The 19,567-nt window shown below is 48.5% G+C and overlaps 9 protein-coding genes across 9 annotated transcripts; 3 read left to right on the plus strand and 6 right to left on the minus strand.

The window, feature by feature from the left end:
- Nucleotides 1-34: 34 nt before the first annotated feature.
- LACBIDRAFT_301124 (uncharacterized protein) lies at nucleotides 35-2,356 on the minus strand (the record flags this gene model as incomplete). The annotated part of the gene is made up of 3 exons (XM_001873975.1): nucleotides 35-342; nucleotides 391-2,249; nucleotides 2,298-2,356. The coding sequence occupies 3 exons, from the start codon at nucleotides 2,354-2,356 to the stop codon at nucleotides 35-37; spliced, it is 2,226 nt and encodes a 741-aa protein (XP_001874010.1).
- A 228-nt stretch (nucleotides 2,357-2,584) lies between these two features.
- On the plus strand, nucleotides 2,585-5,989 carry LACBIDRAFT_320828 (uncharacterized protein; the record flags this gene model as incomplete). Its single annotated transcript, XM_001873359.1, has 2 exons — nucleotides 2,585-2,623; nucleotides 2,678-5,989. The coding sequence occupies 2 exons, from the start codon at nucleotides 2,585-2,587 to the stop codon at nucleotides 5,987-5,989; spliced, it is 3,351 nt and encodes a 1,116-aa protein (XP_001873394.1).
- A 122-nt stretch (nucleotides 5,990-6,111) lies between these two features.
- Nucleotides 6,112-7,227, minus strand: LACBIDRAFT_228936 (uncharacterized protein; the record flags this gene model as incomplete). Its single annotated transcript, XM_001873976.1, has 6 exons — nucleotides 6,112-6,220; nucleotides 6,277-6,354; nucleotides 6,403-6,585; nucleotides 6,637-6,728; nucleotides 6,777-7,005; nucleotides 7,058-7,227. Coding segments are annotated over 6 exons (861 nt in total), but the record flags the coding sequence as incomplete, so codon positions are not given.
- Nucleotides 7,228-7,670: 443 nt separating this feature from the next.
- LACBIDRAFT_301127 (uncharacterized protein) lies at nucleotides 7,671-8,747 on the minus strand (the record flags this gene model as incomplete). The annotated part of the gene is made up of 3 exons (XM_001873977.1): nucleotides 7,671-7,901; nucleotides 7,952-8,573; nucleotides 8,629-8,747. 3 exons carry the CDS (start codon nucleotides 8,745-8,747, stop codon nucleotides 7,671-7,673), a joined length of 972 nt encoding a protein of 323 aa, XP_001874012.1.
- A 104-nt stretch (nucleotides 8,748-8,851) lies between these two features.
- LACBIDRAFT_320829 (uncharacterized protein) lies at nucleotides 8,852-11,174 on the plus strand (the record flags this gene model as incomplete). Its single annotated transcript, XM_001873360.1, has 3 exons — nucleotides 8,852-9,633; nucleotides 9,690-11,045; nucleotides 11,111-11,174. 3 exons carry the CDS (start codon nucleotides 8,852-8,854, stop codon nucleotides 11,172-11,174), a joined length of 2,202 nt encoding a protein of 733 aa, XP_001873395.1.
- A 377-nt stretch (nucleotides 11,175-11,551) lies between these two features.
- On the minus strand, nucleotides 11,552-13,102 carry LACBIDRAFT_301129 (uncharacterized protein; the record flags this gene model as incomplete). The annotated part of the gene is made up of 3 exons (XM_001873978.1): nucleotides 11,552-12,574; nucleotides 12,630-12,934; nucleotides 12,985-13,102. 3 exons carry the CDS (start codon nucleotides 13,100-13,102, stop codon nucleotides 11,552-11,554), a joined length of 1,446 nt encoding a protein of 481 aa, XP_001874013.1.
- A 99-nt stretch (nucleotides 13,103-13,201) lies between these two features.
- On the minus strand, nucleotides 13,202-14,455 carry LACBIDRAFT_301130 (uncharacterized protein; the record flags this gene model as incomplete). The annotated part of the gene is made up of 2 exons (XM_001873979.1): nucleotides 13,202-13,570; nucleotides 13,625-14,455. 2 exons carry the CDS (start codon nucleotides 14,453-14,455, stop codon nucleotides 13,202-13,204), a joined length of 1,200 nt encoding a protein of 399 aa, XP_001874014.1.
- A 91-nt stretch (nucleotides 14,456-14,546) lies between these two features.
- LACBIDRAFT_228582 (uncharacterized protein) lies at nucleotides 14,547-16,768 on the minus strand (the record flags this gene model as incomplete). The annotated part of the gene is made up of 6 exons (XM_001873980.1): nucleotides 14,547-14,881; nucleotides 14,940-15,231; nucleotides 15,283-15,378; nucleotides 15,429-15,511; nucleotides 15,561-16,135; nucleotides 16,191-16,768. 6 exons carry the CDS (start codon nucleotides 16,766-16,768, stop codon nucleotides 14,547-14,549), a joined length of 1,959 nt encoding a protein of 652 aa, XP_001874015.1.
- A 593-nt stretch (nucleotides 16,769-17,361) lies between these two features.
- LACBIDRAFT_301132 (uncharacterized protein) lies at nucleotides 17,362-19,504 on the plus strand (the record flags this gene model as incomplete). The annotated part of the gene is made up of 10 exons (XM_001873361.1): nucleotides 17,362-17,546; nucleotides 17,596-17,695; nucleotides 17,753-17,803; nucleotides 17,856-17,938; nucleotides 17,990-18,074; nucleotides 18,127-18,144; nucleotides 18,192-18,243; nucleotides 18,297-18,509; nucleotides 18,565-19,243; nucleotides 19,300-19,504. 10 exons carry the CDS (start codon nucleotides 17,362-17,364, stop codon nucleotides 19,502-19,504), a joined length of 1,671 nt encoding a protein of 556 aa, XP_001873396.1.
- Between the last annotated feature and the right edge of the window lie 63 nt (nucleotides 19,505-19,567).

Raw genomic sequence — 19,567 nt, forward strand, 5'->3', positions numbered from 1 at the left:
TGACAAGAAGAAATGTAAATCTATCAAAATCAATCTATGACAAGGCTCCGAAAGCACGCAGAACACTCTCTAGTTTGACAATCATCTCATCCCACTCTGCTTCAGCATCTGAAAGTGCCGTGATTGCACCACCAGCCCCAACTATCCACTCCTCGCTGTCCACGGATTGACGTTTCGTCGAGATATCGTCATACTTGAAGCAGCTACGAATGGTGACTGACCAATCTCCCCCGCCACTCACACAAAAGTAGCCAAATACGCCCGAATAAATTCCGCGTTCTTGATCCTCCAGTGTTTGAAGAATTTCAACACTGCGTTTCTTCGGGGCACCTGTCATACTCCCTAATAGACAATAAATTAAACTCTGGCGTAACTAAACACCTGACTTACCTGGAGGAAGACTTCTCTTGAGCACTTGCCATCCAACTTCGTCGTTTGAGCTGTTCTCCTCAGTCAATTTGCCCTCAATAACGCTGACCAGCTGCCATACTGTCTCATACTCCTCCACACCGCAGAACTGTTTCACAGTAACGTCATCGCCCAGAACCCCGTGAAGATCATGGCGAATTAGGTCAACAATCATGAGGTTTTCTGCAACCTCCTTGGGGCTACCGACTAAGGCCTGTTCCGCGATAGCTCGAGTAATTCCTGAAGATTTGCGAACTGTCCCTTTAATAGGCCGTAGTTGACATATTGAACCTGGAGGACGAGAGAAAGACAAAAATCGTTCCGGTGAAGAGGAGAGCAATGTCGACGGGTGTAAGCGTAAGTACGCAGAATGAGGCGCGGGGTTAGCTCGACGCAACCCCTTATAACGCTCCCACGAAGTAGATTTTGTGGGCGAAGGGGAAGATGACTGGGGAATGAGGATGCGCGTTTGTGCGGTCAAGCAAAGTTCATACGAGTCCCCAGCATAAAGATGCTCCTTAGCCTGATGAATGCGTGAGACGTAGCGAGCCCTATCAGGGATTGTAATAACGGGGGAGGGTATGGAAGGAACAGAGGATGTGTTTTCGTTGCGGCGTGGTATGCGTGAAAGCTGTGCACATACATCTTCAATCCATTCTTCATCCTTTGGAATGAGAGATTGGACGAAAATCTTTTTGTCGTGGGTATCTAATACGATGCTTCGTTCGACGAAGACGAGGTTAACATCTGGATGTCTGGTTTGCGTTTCAGAGGCAGACCGGTGAATGGGAACGCGAATGGAATGAACACCAAGCTCATAGCTCATGTATCCTACTAAGCCTCCCCAAAAGGGGATCGTGTTGACTCCTCCGTTGGCTTTTCTGAATCGCATGAAGCTGGCAAGCCATGACCAGATATCGTGGTGTCCGAGTTCTTCAGAGGTACAATTTTCGCCGCGCTTCAATTGGACAACTGGTTCGCCCACCATGTGAGTTATTTGCAACGACGTGGGCTCTAAGCAAGCGATGATAGCGAATCTCCCTGGGTTTGAGGCAGAATCGAGGAGGGCAAACCGGGAACTCTCATCAAATGCCCCAAATTCCTCGCAAATATCAATTACAGATAGGTCTGAAAGCTCGAGCTTGGAAGTTAGCACGGTAGGAAGTTGTGAAGGGGTAGGTGCTGGTGAGTGTGGGTTTGTGTAAGGCCAAGGAGTGCCGATGCAGCAATGAAGGGCGTCGTCACATGGATGTACCTGTCTGCCTGTTTCTTTTGCCCAGGTTTGAGCCAGCCTCCAAAAGTTACGAACGACTTCTATTCCGCCACCCTCCGTGCAAACTGATTCGGGATGGTATTGGACTGCCCAGAAAGGTCGAGTATTATGCCTGACTGCCATCACAACTCGACCGTTTTCCTCGTCGTCTGCCCACGCTAACTCTTTGACCTCGCCATCTTCAGCGAGATCAACGTGCAAAGAATGGTATCGAACCGCTTGGAAAGGCCGCACCTCAGTAAACAGGTCCATGCCAACGTGGTTTACATGCGACATTTGGCCATGTTTCACGACGCGAAGCCGTTTCAGAGTTGCACCAAATTCAATGGAGAGGCTTTGAAGGCCCAGACAGACGCCGAAGATGGGCAAAAGGTCCTCTTCATCGAGCTTCCAAAGATCCTTGACAACACCGATATCTTGGCTAACATCTGGAGAACCCGGGCCTGGACCGACGACAATGACTGAAAAATATTTGAGAAAGGGACGTAGTTCATGCAAGGTGTACTCGTCGTTCTTGATGATGAAGATGGTGGAGTTCGAAATCGATTGATGGCAGAGAGCTGCAAGGCTGAAGAGAAGTTGACAGAACGAACAGAAAGACTTGAAGAATGCTCACTTGTGGGTGAAAGAGTCGTAAGAGTCGATGAGGAGTATATTGTGTCCTGTCATCGACATCACAAACCAAGTTCTGTCCTTGAGATAAGCTCAAAGATCGGAGAGGAATTGAGCATATGATCCGTTTTGGATCCGTTCTGCCGACTAAAGTAATTGAACATCCTGGATGGAAGTCTCGAGGCAATATCAAATAAGGCTGCCCGAACGAGGCTGCTGAACAGAGCCGACATTTTGTAGGTCGCAACCTGTCACATCGATTACAGGCGTGTCTGTCTTCGTCCCACACTTATGGCCGAACATGAGTCGGGTCAGGACGAATTTCAGCGAGTGAGCCATCGCGTCTTGCTTTTTGAATGACATCCTTGTTGACGAAGCTCCCAGTTCAAAGCCATATGTGTTCCTCTCCTGGGCTCATCTCGATTAACTGCATCGTCTCGGCCCATCATATCATCCCTCTTGACAAAGCTCATTCAACTACTTCGCGAGCTAGAACCTCCGCTTTTATCATTATCACTGGTATCCTACATATTCCTTCCTCTATCGACAATTCTCCAGCGCAATGCTTCCTCTGAAATTCCAAACCAAATTTTGGAGAAAATTCTTACTGCATTCAGAATTTTGTGTGAAGCCTGGTGGTGGGAGTGCGATATCAAAGTTTGGGAGCAGATTTTCATGCTTTGTGGCGCCATCATAGGGGGTGTAGAGAGCAAAGGCATAGGTGAACCTCGCGACGATGAGACCAAGGAAGCGGCTGGGCAGTGTCTCCTCGCTCTTTTGCGTCCCCGGACAGAGGACGAGGCGGTTTTTCGATCCCTGCCAAACTGGGAAGCTCACAGTCGTCTGGTTCAATATCAGGAGCACACTAAGGCTTCGCGGTTTGTTCCGATCCTTGGTCAAACTTTGGAGTCACTTTTGCGAGAGGCAGAATCTCAAAACCTGTCACTGCAGCGCGTGTCTTTAGACCTCCTTTTCTTGTTTGTTGATATCTATGCCCCAGATTATCTTATTCCTTCAATATTGCCTGGCGTGGCAAGCAGCATGACGAAAGTCAGCCTCGGTAGATCCAGTAGCAAAGGCTGGGCGAAGGGGGAACTCGTCGCCGCTGGACTTAAGGTCATGCAAGTGGTAATAATTAAAGCGGTTGGGGATGACATTTGCGCCAAGGAAGGAGCGTTGATCCGTTTCGAGGATTTGGAAGACCTTGCCACCTTCAATCGAGAAGAGAATTCCAGTACTCCTGTTGATAGCCCCAAACCTTTCGCCACTTTCCGGACCGCTGCCTGGCTGCGTGGCACTTCATCCCAGTTACACATCGCCCTCAATACTCTCACACCACTCGTAACACATCCCAACCCTACAGCTTTACATGCTTTGTCAAGATTTTCCTCGGCCGTCCTCTCTTCGACTTCCTTAACCTTGCCTCAATCACAACCTTTGCTGTTGTCCTTCCTTCTGTCTCTCTCAAACTCGGACTTCGCGTCCATCTCCTCAGAAGCCCTTCAAAGCTTGAGGGAGTTGCTTTCGTCTACGAGAGCCCTGCAACAAATTCTTCTTCATAACATGTGGGAGAACCTGTCGTCACTGCCTAGGTTGCTATCTATCCAAGCTGACGGCAAAGTCAAGCATGTTGCCGGCTTGATCTCCGCTGTTAGTCGGCTCGCGACACTAGAAGACTCTCATTCTCGACCATCATTACCTGCTATAGCAAGTGGCATTGGAAAACTGTTAGGCCCCAGTGGCGGTATAGAGAAATGGGGTTGGAGTCTTTTGTCCGTGCTCGAATTTGACGATTCCCCAGTGGCTCTCACAGGGGGGCAGTTGACGTTCGAGAGTGATTCAGATACCCCAGAATGGATATCTTTCCCTGGGATGCAGTTCAAAAACATTTCTGCACACGGTACTCTTTATGCCGTGGAGAGCATGTTCCATTCATTGGGCAGTGCCGGCGGAGACAGTTGCTTGTTTTCTGTCGAGTGGTTCACTAGTATTGGTCGTACAGGGACGAGCCCCCCGTGCGTTGCTGCTTTGTGGTGTGCTTGTCGTTTGTTGGAAGGCGTGGCGAATGTGACGCTTTCATCTACGGGCCTTTTGGATATACGTCAGAGCAAACGGTTGGCAAAGGAGAGCCGCGCTTTAGTAAGGGCTATTTGTGAGCTATGGGATAATCCGGATTTGGACGATCTTCTCGACGGCGATTTCGTCAAAGAAAATGAGGATACTCCTCAATTCCATATCCGACATCAGAACGGTCTTGTCCCTCTCCATGAAACACTCAAAATCATCCCTGCCTCTACTTCCACAAAGCCGAAGAAAGTGTACCAACCGACTCTACATCGCTCTCTTTGTTTGCAATTCATCTCAGTTGGAGCAGGCGTTCTGCAGGCCCGCTTTCACTCTTTGTTTATTCACGTCCTATACCCTGTGTTGCGTTCTCTTGTGTCCTCCGCGTCCTTCCTCTCGTCTACTGCACTTGCAACATTGCATTTCATCACATTGGCCACCTCGTTCGCCTCTCCGGCAAACCTTTTGATTTCTAATTTTGACTATGCACTCGATGCTGTATCACGTCGATTGACTCGCCAATGGCTCGATTTGGACGCAACGAAGGTCTTTGCTGTGCTTGTCCGTCTCGTTGGAAGCGACGTTGTGGATAGAGCAGACGATGTCGTTGAAGAGTGCTTTGACCGTCTCGATGAGTTCCACGGCTATGAGGCCATCGTTGATGGTTTTATTGCAGTGCTGACAGAAGTGATCAATGTCATTGGCATGGACCTGAATTCGACACCCTCGTCTGTTACAGAGCCCTCTGAACCCTCGCCCCCCCTTGCTTCTTTGGAAGCACTTGGATTTTTTTCCTGGTTGCCCACTAGAAAAGATGGACTCAGTGAGGAGGCGAACAAAACCGATTTCGGCCCTGCACCAAGGGAAGCTTGGGGAGATTCCGGTTCAACAGGTAACGAAGAGCCAATGCCCGACGCATCGCAAGAGGGTGAGAAGTCAACACCAATACAGGCTTTAACGAAACAGATCATCTCCAGGTCAATATATTTTTTGACCCACGATTCACCTGTTATCCGGGCTCGAATTCTAAACTTGTTGGGTCTTGCAGTTCCCGTTTTACCAGGATCGGCGCTTCTCCCCTCCATCCATTCCGCGTGGCCCTTCATTGTGAATCGGTTATCCGATACAGAGACTTTCGTGCTGAGCAGTGCTGCCTGCCTTGTTGAGGCATTGGCAACGCATGTTGGAGGTTACATGTACAGAAAAATCTGGGATGACGTTTGGCCAAAGTTTAAATCGATCTTGGCTCAGCTTGACGATGCAATTGGTACCACAGCAGTCGCCCGACAGGTCCACAAAAATACCAACGCCGAGTCAGCATATACACATTCTCATCGGCTGCATCGCTCGGTCATAAACACAATGGCAGCCGTTGTTAAAGGAGTGCACTCCCGTGAAGCCTGTCTGTGGGAAGTTATCCTAGCGTTTAGGCGATTTTTAGGGGTTCATGCACATGAGGAGTTGCAACGTAGTGCGAGAGGCTTTTACATGATTGCTGGGGCAGTCAATCCTGATGTGGTATGGCTTGCATTGAGATCAGCGACGGAGGACAGTTATCCAACAATGGGTTTTATGGCGAGAACTTGTGACATCAGTAAAAACGCCGGAATTATAATCAATAGTCTGAGTTGAAGCGTTCACGATGGCTTAGTGAGCTGGAATTCGCTCCGTCTTTACCTTTGTTCACGACGCACCATGGTGATAGATTGTCTTTAATCAGCAATGACAAGCTTAGCGCCCAAATGGAACACTAGTTATACAAATGCTTCATCGGCAATAGGTGGGAACCGAAAGGTACCGGTAGGGTTATAACGCCGCAGCTGGACACCTGCTTGCTCAAAAAGCGAGGCCGATGCATCATCTCTATAAAACTCATTAAGTATCGGCGGCTGGAGGTGGAGGCAACGATGGCGACTGACACTTTGTATGTAAGATTGTAGACGACAGTTTTCACACCTGTCTGGATAATCTTGACTGTGCATCTCAAACAAGGACATCTATCTCCGAAGTCAGATCATTCGTGGAATGAGTGAAATCCGACATACGTATTGCAGTATAGCACTGCGTTGGTGCCCACCCTCTCTCTACCGGCTTCTAGAAGGGCATTTTCCTCTGCATGTAAGCATACACACTCGTATGAATGCGATGGTGAGGGTAAAACGCGTCCATTGCACTGGGGACAACCGCCTTCATTACAATTTTTCAAGCCACGAGGCGTGCCATTATACCTAGAAAATCTTTCACATTTCTTTATTTTGGGGTGTCGTCAAATGGCTCACCCCGTGGCAAGAACGCGGTTTTCTCGGACGAGAACCGCCCCAACTCGGCGCTTCATACAGTTTGAGCGGCGGGAGGCCAGCGAAGCCAAGGTCTATTCAGACTGTTGATATTAACGCCCTACAAAATGAGCTGTACGCACCATAAAATAAGCGTCCCAGCTGGGTCTCAAGTGTTCCTGATCAAGCAGATTAAGGGATTCTAAGTGTGTATAAAGCGCCTCGACCGACGGATAAGAATTTGTCACATGGATGTTGACTAGTTCACGCAAGCTTTGGAGTGAAGTCTTTTTTTGATGAGTTGGAGTATAAGTATCAAAAACGATACTGTCATTTTCTTGAACAAAGTTTTCAAGGGATGTATTGAGGGAGCTGCAGTCACATATCTCAGTTGATTCCCAATAAAACTAGTGCTCTCCTTTACCTTTTCGACCGCCGAAATCGCTCATACAAGGGAGCATCAATACTCAAGAGTAAAAAGAAAGGTCTTCGAACAAACAAATCCACTAGTTCTCGTGTGTCTAAATCGGAAGTCACGAAGTTCTCTTGCCAGTTCCTTGTAACGTAATTCAGAAGACTATGCGGCGAGGGAAAGCAAAGAGGTTGAGGGTTGAACAAAGTTGGAGCTGGCGAAGATGGTGGACTCAGTGACAGAAAGGACAGGTGTTTATTTGTCGAAATAGGTAATTTCAGTGGAGCCGCGGTGGCTGTCGAGTCCGATAAGAAGCTTCGATTTGAGTGCTAGGTGGATGTCAGCCGATGAAGACAACACTCAAGTCACACAACGGTACCTCGAACGATTCAGATTCATCTCCAAGTTCTGAATGAATGATTCGGACCGGAGTAAAGTGCTTGACAGAGATAAAATACTCCTCAATGCTCGATTTTCCCGAACAACGGGTTCCGACGATGGCAATAAACATTGGGCAAGCTTGAGGCAATGTTACAACGGCGGCGTGTCACACCTGTGACGAACCAAAATATAGAAAATGACATTTGGACAACATTTGGATTGTACTCGTAACTCAGTAGTATTACTATTTCTGATGCGCTTCCTGTCGTTTTGACAGTCTGCGTTGCTTGGCGGCTGCTTTCTCGCGTGCTCTGGCATCTTTTATGGCTTTCATGTCCTTTGGTGCTGAGGTTCGGACTTGTTTAATATGAGCGGGGAGAAGAGATTGAGTAGGTTCGGAGTGAGCTAGCCAAGGAACCGTCAAAGCAGTGACAGGTTCCAGCAAAGCCGTCAATGATAAATCCGGAAAAGAATTCTAACGGAGGACGTTTTAAAAAACCACAGGAAATAATGATGCAAACTCACATTAACACCCAAAGTCGTTACTCGTCGAATTCCCAGTTTTTGTGCTAAAGCCAATTCTGCCCCCTTTGGAAGTGGCACAATCTTTAACGTGTTTCGGGCTCCTCCAGAATTGCAAGCTGCAACCAGGTGAGGCAGATGATCTACGAGCAAGGGTGGATCGACATCGGCACGACAGACGAATAGGTACTTCAGGGGCAGTATCGGTTCTTTCATCATAATCGACTCGTCGGATGAGAAGACTAACGATCTGCGAGCGTTCCGTGACTGTATCTCAAGCCTCTTAGTGACCGCGTTGATCCCGTAGACAATATGTCCCAAGACAAGAGGCGGGGAAGGTCCAAAAGTATTTTCTGAGAGCTCTGCCGAGTCTGACTCCCCTGTATGAGGTCCCACACTAGCCAGAGTATCGTCGAGGGTCGTACTTTCTTCGGACCCTGTGAAAACGCCCCCTGCACCTTCAACTGGTCCTTTAGTCTGTCTCCTGGAATTATCATTTTGCAACACAGTTCTTTTGCGTTTCCGACCGACGAGACAGCGGTTACGCTGGTATTCCGCGACCCCCTCGAGAAGAGATACAATATGCGCTAAAACAGCATTTTGCAAATTAATAGGCACGGAAGGCCTTCGGAAGGAAGAAAGTCAACAATAAATCACTGGTGCAGAAAAGAGATAGTCACCATTCAATGCGGTATGGATTGTCTAGTACACTTTTGAAAGCGACTTTCCTATCTACCTTTCCGCTAGCCTTGGCACGGTTAGAAATATGAGAGTGAGTTCGAGCAGCTTTGTCCGACATACGTCGTCGTTTATAGTGGTTGTGATACTGATGTTGACCAAACCATCACCTATACATAACCGTCAACTTCAAGTTGTTGGCACATTCAACTTTGCAAGATTTTAATGTCCTGTGCGGATACAGACTACGCCATGGGACCAGGAACTGGTCTGGTGCCTCCGACCCACACCTCAGAATCAGAAGATATTGCCTCATTGACTTCTTCAAGAGAACTTTGCCGCTCACCAGCCACGCCCCCTGACCTGCCACCACCTATGCTAGATCCATCTAACGGAGGTTCGCGATTCTACGAAGATTGTACACCGGATGATACTACGAGGTCACCAGAGCCACTGTCTCGGCACGGAACCGTTACTCAGAACTCGGCTCAGCTGAAGTCAATTCTGGGAAATGCCAATTCTCGAGTCAAATCTGGGTTTGTGTTGCTGTCTACATCTGAAGACGAGTCATCTCCCAAGCTACGAATGGCTCTTGAAAAGGCCAAGCCTCGCTCACGCGTTGAACTTGATATTATTCTGGAGAGTGATACATGCGTCCAAGGTGGCTATCTTCGCGGTCACATCCACCTTCACATCAGAAAACGAGAAGAAAACGAGCACTCTATCATGGTCTCAGGCGGTAAACTTCGAGTGCTGGGCTTTGAGTGCATTTTACAGGAAAACGAGCGATTTATCTTTTATCAATGCTCTGACTCTTTTTCGTCTACTGGGGCTCATCTTGACGCGGTGTACGACTCATCTCCAGATGACGAGGGCTTTTCAAGCGCTAAGGAAGGGATCTATGTTTTGCCGTTTGCCCTACATCTCCCTCTGTCAGCAAACAACGGAGTTCCGAAGGGCATTCTACATGCCCAAGTTGGAGTGGCGGTACAATACATCGTCATGGTGTTCGTAACATTCCATTTTGACTGGCTACATTGTTTTACTAACACAAAGAATTAAGCTCTCTAAGAGTCAAGGATTCCGTGTCTGGCGCAAAATCAATATCTCACTTCTATCGAGACTGCAGCGTTTGGCCCCGCCTAAATCCGACCATCGTTCTAGCGCCAACGCCACGCCCCATCCAAGTCACTGCTTCTGCGGGACTTTTCCTAGGAGGTACCGGAAAGGTGAACCTAACAGCCGCTCTCCACCGATTGCATTGGATAGCGGGCCAGCAGTGTTGCGTTAAAATTAACGTTGTCAACGGTACTAAAAAATGCTTGAAACACCTTACCCTCAGCATACATCGCTCTATAACAATGTATAAGGCGCGGCCACAGCATGATAGCCAAACGTCAAATTTCGTGAAGCAGGTGGCCGAATCCACGCTCATGATGTGTGATCGTAGCACCAGCGGGCACGCAAGCGCCAAGGGCTGGTGGGTTGGTGTGCCTGCTGGGGAGTCGTCGAGCTTCTCCCATTCCATTCTAATTCCAGTGAGCGTCAACAGTCTCCTATTTTTCTGCCCTAACATCCGAAGTTATCAGCCAGACTCTTTATCTATCGTAAAAGGAAAGCTTCTCGAAGTGGAATACACGTTACGGGTGTCTCTCAGTTCAGGGGCCTTTCTGGCCACTGATGTGCAAGTCACTCTCCCGTTCTGCATTATCAACTTTCTATCCATTGACCCTCCTCTGACCTCGTCGTCATCACCGACTCCTCTAGAACAGCAATATGAAGGCTTTTTTGAAACTGATGATGAAATGTCCAATCTGAACTATCCAAATTCCATCTCTTCCGGAATCAGTTCTCGGTTAGAATCTGATCGAGGGGTTGAAAACGTGCATGAAAACCACACCACTCGCCAAGAGTTCGAAACTACGTTCGACGAGCATTATTCGGTTGATCCCGTACTTTCGCAAAAGCCAGACTCAGAGAAACTGGGAAACCTTGCCTTGCAGGATGACACGGATGAGGTCGTGCGACACGCAGTAACCTCAGCAACTACCGACGCAGAATGCGACCATCTCAAGGACACTCCCCGCTTCGCCGACTTGTACTATGCGTCCTTACAAGAGAGCCTAGACCAAATTTCTACTCCACCCGTAAAAGAACGATCTGACTCCGTGATGTCCCATAGTTCCAGCAGGACACGCCCATCACGCCCTAGAGGCCCATCGAATTTCGCCTTGCGCGTGGAAGAGAAAAAACGGCAAGGACAAAGCTTTCAAGGAGAAGAGTTGTTCCGTGAAGAATCTGGTCTCCTTTTGAGAGAGGAAGATCAGCCCACTTTACCTTTGAAACGCACACCAATCGTGGAAGGGGAACTTTCCGACTCTGCGTCTCGCATCTCTTACTCCTCTGTGCCATCTGAAAGGTCAATTCTGCAGTCATGCAAGGTTAGGCTTTCTCGTTCCATTGAGGCTATTCCCCCGTCAAAAGTGGACACCACACCTCCTGTTACACTGTCAACAAGACGGCCTCGCTTGCTGCCTACGCCTCCTGACAGTTCTTTATTTGCCATTCCTCCCGTATCTTGCGCAGCAAATAAGGAGTATTCTTCAAGGCCTCTTGTCCATCGGTTGGAAACGGGTACCCATCTGAGTAACACACAGCCAATGGAGGAAGACCCGAGGCCCACCCCATCGAAAGAGGCAAAGCAATCTGTCAAAGACAAAATCCGGGAACTAGAGGCGAGGTCAAGAGCCACCGAGGGGTCGTGAATGTGTGATGCGAGTTTGAAAGCTATTATTACAATTGGTGATGTACTATTTAGACATGTACAATGAGGAGTTACAAGCTACTGCGGAGAAAAGAGTAATGAGAAATGCCAAAAAACCCTCACAGGGTAAAACGACATGATGCATAAAAAGTGCGGGCATATCAACCACCTAGCATGGCGAGTGCGGCTCTTAGCTCTTTCTTTGCCTGCTCAGCATCCTCATAATCTAGCGCGCTACTCGCAAAACGACAGTGTTTTTGCACTTTTGCGATGACGCCTGGAGTTAGTTCCGGTGGGGCTTGAGCAGGAATTGACTGGCGTTGTGGAGGGGGTACTGGATGTATGTAGGTGTGGGGAGCATGATGGGGGACCACTGGAGCGAAGGGTGGGTATACGAAAGTGGGTGGCGTTTGAGGTGTGAATTTCGATGATGGGTCGTAATGCTCAGTGGCAGACGGGGGAGGGTTGGTCGTTGGCGACCCTTGAAGCGAAGGCGTGAAATGCACCTCTTTTGGGGGGCTGCCATTGGGTAGGTGACTTGTTTCCAGGTAAGGGGATGTTGGGTGCTGTCCTTCCGAGCCCTTGATGACCCACTCTGTCGGCCCATTTCCAGAACTACTTTCACTCCCACTGCTTGACTTTAACTCCCCTCCTTGTTGATTCTTCCCAGTCGGCCAATCACTGTCTATTGGTGATTCCCGGTCCCGAGCATGATCCTCTTGATGCGGAACTTCGAGATTAGGAACGGTTACATCGTTGAAAACAGCCGTTCCAGGAGTGGCGAATGTGCTCCAATTTTCCCGCCCGGTAGACATACCGTCAGTTTCCCAAACTTCTTGGGAATGAGGGAGGTCAACCTCAATGTGGATTGGCCCTGGAAGTGTAATTGGTTGATCGTAAGGTTCGGAAGGTCGCACGTCAAATGCATCGATGTCAGGAGGCAGCGGTGACGTGCGCCTCGCATGGGGTGGGGAATGGGGGGGAGTACCCCTGGTAGGCGAAGGAGACATCAAGGTAGCCTCAGAAGGATCATTGAAGAGTTGTTCAGGAGGTGACGGAAAAACGGGTTGTTGCTCTGATTCAGTTACAAAGCCAGGAGGACCTGGCGTGGGCTTTCGTCCTTCCCGATAAGCCTTTGCAATATCAGCAGCCTTCCACTTGGCGTAACGAATTTTTTCTCCATTCTTAGAGTATGTAAGTTGAACATATCTTTCTAGTGAAAGAGTGAAAGAGACGTACAGTATCCGAACTGTCGGGCTTGGGAAAGATTTTAAGAACCTCGAGAAAGTTTGCTGCGGCCAAAAACTTCTTAGCAGTCGTCCTCTTTGTATGTCCAGAACGGTCCTCGTTATCAGCCATTGAGAAGATCTTGAGTGCAAAATTCTCAACGTAGGCTGAGCTAGCGACCTCGATATCGATAGCATCGCTAGGCCCAATGTTGGATTTCATATGCTCGAGAACGGACAGGAGAGCGAAGAGGACGTCCCTAGATGCGGGATCTTTCGCTTTGAGACCAATGCCGACCTGAGCAGCATAGTAGGCACCTAGGGATTGTTAAGAGACTTGTTGTCAAACAAGACGGGTGAAAACTTACACCAGTATGCGATAATGGGTTCCTGGTTTTTGACTTCATCTGCGCGTTGGAGGTACGGAGTGATGGACTTGAGTTCTAAAGTGATGGGAGGCAGTCCTAGCACTTGTTGTGTAGTCATGACGTACGGTTGTTATCAGCGTGTTATTCAGATTTATGTCTGCATACGTAGTATATATGTAGTCCTAACTCCAAGGCTCAAGCTGCGCCCCGCAGTATCTTAATCCTCTCCCGGCAATTTCAAACTTCCAAGCGTCGATGCGGGACTATCCATCACCTGCGCCTTTGGACCTAGGGAGTTGATGAGGAGAGTTGGGACGACTCGCCCCTGCGGTTGCGCCGGTGGAGTTACGACGCGTGATAAAGATGCTGGTAGGTTTGCAGTTGATGCCTCCATTGAATTGGCGAACGGAGATACAAGGTTTTCTGGTGCTGTCGTTTGTTTGAGTGGAGTCTTGTCGATAATGTCTCCAACAGTCGCTGCATTGGGAGAAGTGGTACCTATAGAATTATTTCGTGAACCAGGAAATTGGTCACTTGACGGTTGAAGAGTATGGAATTCCGTTAGCGCCTTCGAAAGGTCGGCAAGCTGAACGCAAAAGTCAAACATCAGTTTGGAAAGACAGCCAGTTCGAAGGCAGACCTTGTTCATTATTTCATTGATTGAGTCCTTCTTGCCCTCAAACTGATCAGCCAGTTTAGCGAATTCTTCTTCTCTCGCCCTGTTCTTCTCCGCCTCCTCGTCGCCCATGCTTACGCCCTCTTCGTCTCCTTCAGGCTCTCCTTCTGTCCCGATAGTCGATACATTGCTTATTGCCCTCGGCCTCGTCCTCAACGCCGCACTGTACATTTTTTTGTCATCCTCCACATCCGTCGTACCACCTGGTGGTTGTCCTTGGCCTTTCTTACTGTCTCCCGGCTTTCCAAGACTAATGCCTTCCATTTTTACATGCATGTTCGCTATCTGGCTTTGCAATTTCAGCACACGAGAGAGGTGTGACCATACTATCTCATCCGCGCCTGCGGTGATACATTCGGAATCGACACGGCGAGATGACTCTTCGTGTCCATTAGATTCTCGAGGAAGCAGCACACCATGAGAGGTGCCTTCGAAAGGATCAAATAAGACGTCCACGGCTTGAGCGGCGGGTTTGGGGGTGGCAATGTTTACACTCGATGTTGGACTTAGACCAAGTTCGACACGAGAGCGTGGTTTCTCCTCAACATTGGCATCTAGAGGGGAGTGGGTCTCAAATGGTGATTCTGGACTACGATTTCTCCTTTGAAGGTCTGCTAGGATGGTGTCGTGAGGAGTTGTGTATGCGGTGAATGAATGTCTACTGCCTGACTTATCGAGAGACAAGCGGGGGTCTGCGGTAGTTGAACCAGATGGACGTGAGGGCGCACGCGATAGTTCACTTGTGCGCCGTTGTTCCGTGTCGTTGGACTTTTGTCCGAACCATGAGCTCAACATCGCCGTTGCAAACTTGGAGGTTTGAGTATGTAAGCTTGTGACGTCAGGTAGGTATCTAGGTGTGGTATGGTAAAGGGACGCAACGACCTATTTACTCCCCCTCATCCTCTATCTCGTCATCTTCAGACTCATCGTAAACCTCAAGGGCTCCGAACCTGCCAACGACGCTAGTTTTTGCATTGTTTTCATCAAATTCTTCAACCACATCACTATCCATCTCTTCTTCACTGCTTGCTCCTTTCGCCGATGCATCTTCAGCTTCCTCTTCACTTTCTTCAAGTTGTTCGCTCTCGGGGTCCAGTAGCTTATCTTGGGGAATCCAGATGCCAAGTCCTGCCTCGTTTAGTTCTGAACTCAATGTCTCCTGAGGCGTATCTGGAGGCCAAAATGCCCACGAGATCTTACCCTCAGCCAACGCGCGGAGAACTTAAAATAATAAAACATAACTATTAGCAGAATGCTAAGAAATATATTCATCACGTACGAGCGTTTCCAGCACGATGGACGTCTGGTCTTCCAGCCTTGGCAGTCACCCAGCCCTTCGCATCCGCATAAGCTGTTAGAATGTCTATAGCCGTCCACGTCGGCCGATTGACATCAGGGAGTTCTTCAGGTTTCATGCCCTCCCTCCACGTCCGTTTGTCCTTAACAAGAGGCACATTTGTAGTCGGATGAACCAGTTTATAAATCCGTTCGATTGGGAGGAAGTTGGCCGCATTGTATGCGCACAATGGCACCGCAGAAACGCGTGATATTGGCAAAATTCCGGCAAGAACCTTAAAAATCAAGTAAGCGAATTGGCATATCGACCATAAAAAATATAGCACCTGCATTTCCATTGGGATGTAATTTGGCATCACAAGACCCGGGCAATCCACAAGGCGAACGTCACTGGTCCAATAAAGTGTTTGAAAATGTTTCGTCTACTATGAATGAGAATCGAGCATGGCGATTGCATGTATAAAATTCTAACCTTTCCGGGTGTCTTGGAAGCTCGAACTCTCCTTGCACCGAATAAGGCATTCAGGAGGGATGACTTTCCAACGTTTGGCTGCCCTTGAGGAAGGTGTCACAGGCCGTCATAAACACAGACTATCCGCCTTACCAATCAACCCAATGGTAAGAACTTCTGGTTCTTGAATTCCATCCCCTTGATTTTCTGGCATCTCTGGCAAGCTACCATCGACGTCTAGTTTGTTCTGCGGTACAGCCGGCCCACCAACCACGGCTCCAACTTTGGCACCAGTGGCATTCAGAAGGCCATCCCAATCGACATTTCGCTTGACCGGAGGGACCCATTTTTTAAACCAAGATGGATTACTCTTCACTCGCTCTGGGGGCTCAAGCATCTCTGCGTGGACTTTCTTGATGGCGTCAATAAGTTTCTGTCGAAAATGATGAGGAATACTCGGCTCATACTGAGCCCGACCTTGATGCACAGCGGTAATTTCTTTTTCGGTGTAAGATTCAACGGACACTATAGGTAAGTGAGGATATTGTGCGTGAAGGTATTTGTTCCATGCTTCAACACGCGTTGGGCCAGTTATGTCAACTTTGGTTAAGACGAGGATGGCCTTTCGGCTTTCCAAATAAGCCGCAAGGGATGGAGGGTAATGCAAAATCGGGCATCGAGAATCAAGGAGAACGAGTATGATCTGTGATATCTCAGTGACACGCCATCTAACCGCAGATGATGAATGAAGGTCTTGATCTTAACAAATCCAGAGTGACGTACAATTGTCGCCAAACTTCAATGTTACGTTCATAGTATGACGGTGACGCAGGAACGGCAGAAGATGGTGGGCGTGAATCTTCGGGCTCGGTAGTAGCCTTCAGCATTTCACTCGATTTGACCTGCCACTCAGCAAGGGTTTGATCTGTCTGTTCAACCCACTTCTTGAAAACACCTTCCTCATTATGTTCCACTTCGATCTTTGTCATGTCAAAGCGCCATTTCGGCCTACGAGGACACGTCAGATCCTCCTTTCGCATGCCGTGATCGTAGCTGGCAAACACAGCTTGCTGAGCCATGATTGGGCGTTGCAAAGGTACGGTTGATGCCAATCTCTTGGTTTCTTCCAGATAATTCTCGGGAAGCTTTATGAAGGTGGATTGCAAGCGTCTGGCGGATTCCACTGTGACGTTTTCTGAACCAATGGGCTGCCCTGTTGGGCCGAGCCTGAAACCTTTTGGTTTGCGATGGGGTGTTGGTTTCTTGGGTTCGGGGGCTACATCACCACGTTTAATAGCGCGTTTGAGCTGCTGTTCAGCCTTTTTTTTGTTGGTCGACGTAGGCTTTCGGCGAGCAGGCATCTGAGCCAATTCTAGGAGATGACTTGGAAAGATATTGATATAGGATTATCAGGCTGAGGATCACTGGATAGGTCAATGTTACCACGTGATGGCTTGTTCTTCGATGACGACTTGCTCCGAAGGGAACGGAATGCTCGTTGAACTTACCTCCTCAAGTAGAACTTGCCTTGAATTTTGAAAGTGGTGTTGACTTGTTGCGAATGTTGACTTGCAAGTTGCGAATAATTACCACTGAAGACCGGAGTCCGATCTCCATCTTATCTACGAACTAATCTGGTTTGTGGGAGTGGTTGCGGGTCGAAACATGCGTATTGCTCAGTTAGGAGGTTGCTACCATACCAATATGCTCTACCTTCTCGGCGTACAGAAGGAAGTTTATATACTTATATACTACCTAATTACATACTTGGGCTACCCCTGGCAGTTCGACGTGAGCAGTCGTTGATTGCGCGCGATCAGATGGCACATAGCCCCCATATGCTTTTACTCAAAGCTTCCAATGACTAGATTCGCCCTCTAGATCCCACCCTTCTTGCGTGAGCATACGTCTACATTACAAGAGGAAATTCTTGACGGCCAAAGTCGACCTACCGATGACAAAGCCCTCGTCTCCTCTGCTTACGTCGCTCAACTTAGCTGCATCCACCTTGCCTGAAGGCAAAAGGAATCTCAGGCTAAAAGAGTCGCAGTTTATCTCAAAGAATGGTCATCGCCATCATTCTTACGACAACGAGAAAGCCCCGTATCCTCTATCTTACGATAGCCATGTATTGGAAATGTGAGTTGCTTCTGCCTTTATACCACCCACCATTCTGACTATAACGTAGAGAATCGCTCGACAATCGCCTCGCATATTACCTTCGGGGGTCTGTTTCCTTTGTCAATTTCACTGAATTACCAAGGCGCGCCTTGGACCTTGGATGTGGAGTAAGCAGCAATTGAATCGGACCAGTGGCAAGTTCCTAACCAATGCACTGGACGCAGACTGGTACATGGGTCATTGAAGCAGCGAAGGAGTGGCCTCAATGCAATTTTGTATGTTCTAATTCTTTCATGTCCAACTCCTAGCCACTGACCGCCGACGAAGGTCGGCTTTGATCTCGTAAAAATTCAACTACCGGTGCTGGAACCAGAGTTAGCATCGCGAATACAATGGCAACATGGCAACTTGTGCGCGCCAAAGCATGAATCCTCTTAGTTTTTGCGGTTAATTGCTCTTAGCTTGACAACCAAGCTGCCCTTTGAGGATGATGAATTCGACCATGTGCATATTCAATCCATTGCCAAGGGTGTTCCAGAAAATAAGGCGAGTTAGAGTCTTTTGCTTCTGTGACGCCTAATAACTGACATGGTCTTAGTGGGGTACTCTCTTCGAAGTGAGTGAGAATGGAACGAACCATGGGTGATTTTGATGTTTCTACAGGAGGTCAACAGGGTTTTGCGACCTGAAGGCTCGGTGGAGATAATTGAGGATGGTGCGTAAATCTCCTGGAAACTTGTACTTGCCAAGGTTACTGATGCTATTCAGATGTTTTATTTCCCTCACTGCCTCGGTGGTTTACTTCTGCGCTGCGGGCTCGCCCACGTCGAACATCGTCCATTCACCATCCTGATGGAACTAAGCATGGGTACTTTTCCCCGCCCAGATCAGACGATACTATGCCCAGCCACGACCATGCTCTCCTCGAGTCTCTCAACAGATCTGTTTTCGAACATCGCTTTATCAACATGACCCCGACTGGTGAAGCAGCACTTGGGTTTCTACTACTTACAATATACTGAAAACCTGTTTCTAGCTATTTTGCCAAGTTATTTTACCACCTACTTTAGACAAGTCACGCTGGGACCCGTGCTTAATTTCCCCATGCCACCACTTCCTCCCTTGCGACCCTTATCGCCTCAGCTGGTAACTGCATACGCTATCTCAAGCCTGGATGCACTTGATACTCACTCATGGAGCAATTCTCCCTCTTCCTCTCCTCCGCACAGCAAGAGGCCAGCTTCGCTTTCATTTTCTTCATCAATCTCGACGACGACAAACTCGACGACGGCGTCGTCCAATGGCCCATTACTATTGAGCAACCGCCCTCGTACTGCCTCTGCTTCCTGGGAGAGTTCATTATCCCCAATAGTGAGCAAGACGTCCCCAAGTAGCCCACCTAAAGCTCCGCTAAATTCACATGTGGAACGATTTGTGCTGGACCGCTCGTCCGATGGATATGATTACATCGCGTCATCGCAGCCACTTTTTGCCATAGACCGTCTCATGACATTGAGTGAACGGTCACTTGCGATGCATCTGTACCGCTCGTATCAATCTGTTCTAGCATGTCAAGAGGCCATGTGGGAGGAACTGATGGATCGGGTGTGGAATCGGAAGGAGGAGTTGGTGCCTTTTGGATGGGACGATGACGAAGAGTTGGAAGAACTCCAGAGTAGGAAGAAGTTTGAAAAATTGATGGAACGGTTTCAATCGTGAGTATAACTTTGCAAGGTTATCTTTTCCTTTGATCTTTTTATGGGATGAACAGCGATATGCAAGCGCGTCTGTCATTATGGTGCTCTTTGACTGACATAGGCTGGCTGTTGCCTACTAGAGAACCACTCTCCAAAGCAGAAGTGATTGAAGAGGAGCGGATACGGGAGAGCATGTTGGAGGCTCGTCAGTTTGCGTCTGAAGAGGATTTGCAGACTGCCTGTCGTTCTTTGCGGGTGCTCGTTGGGTATAAGCTGTGACTTTTGTTGGACTTTTGTAGTAGTGGGGGTGTTGTCTTTTGTTTGGCTTTTTCTTGTCTCTAA

This window comes from Laccaria bicolor, genomic scaffold (genome assembly GCF_000143565.1).
Source record: "Laccaria bicolor S238N-H82 LACBIscaffold_1 genomic scaffold, whole genome shotgun sequence".
Lineage (NCBI taxonomy): Eukaryota > Fungi > Basidiomycota > Agaricomycetes > Agaricales > Hydnangiaceae > Laccaria > Laccaria bicolor.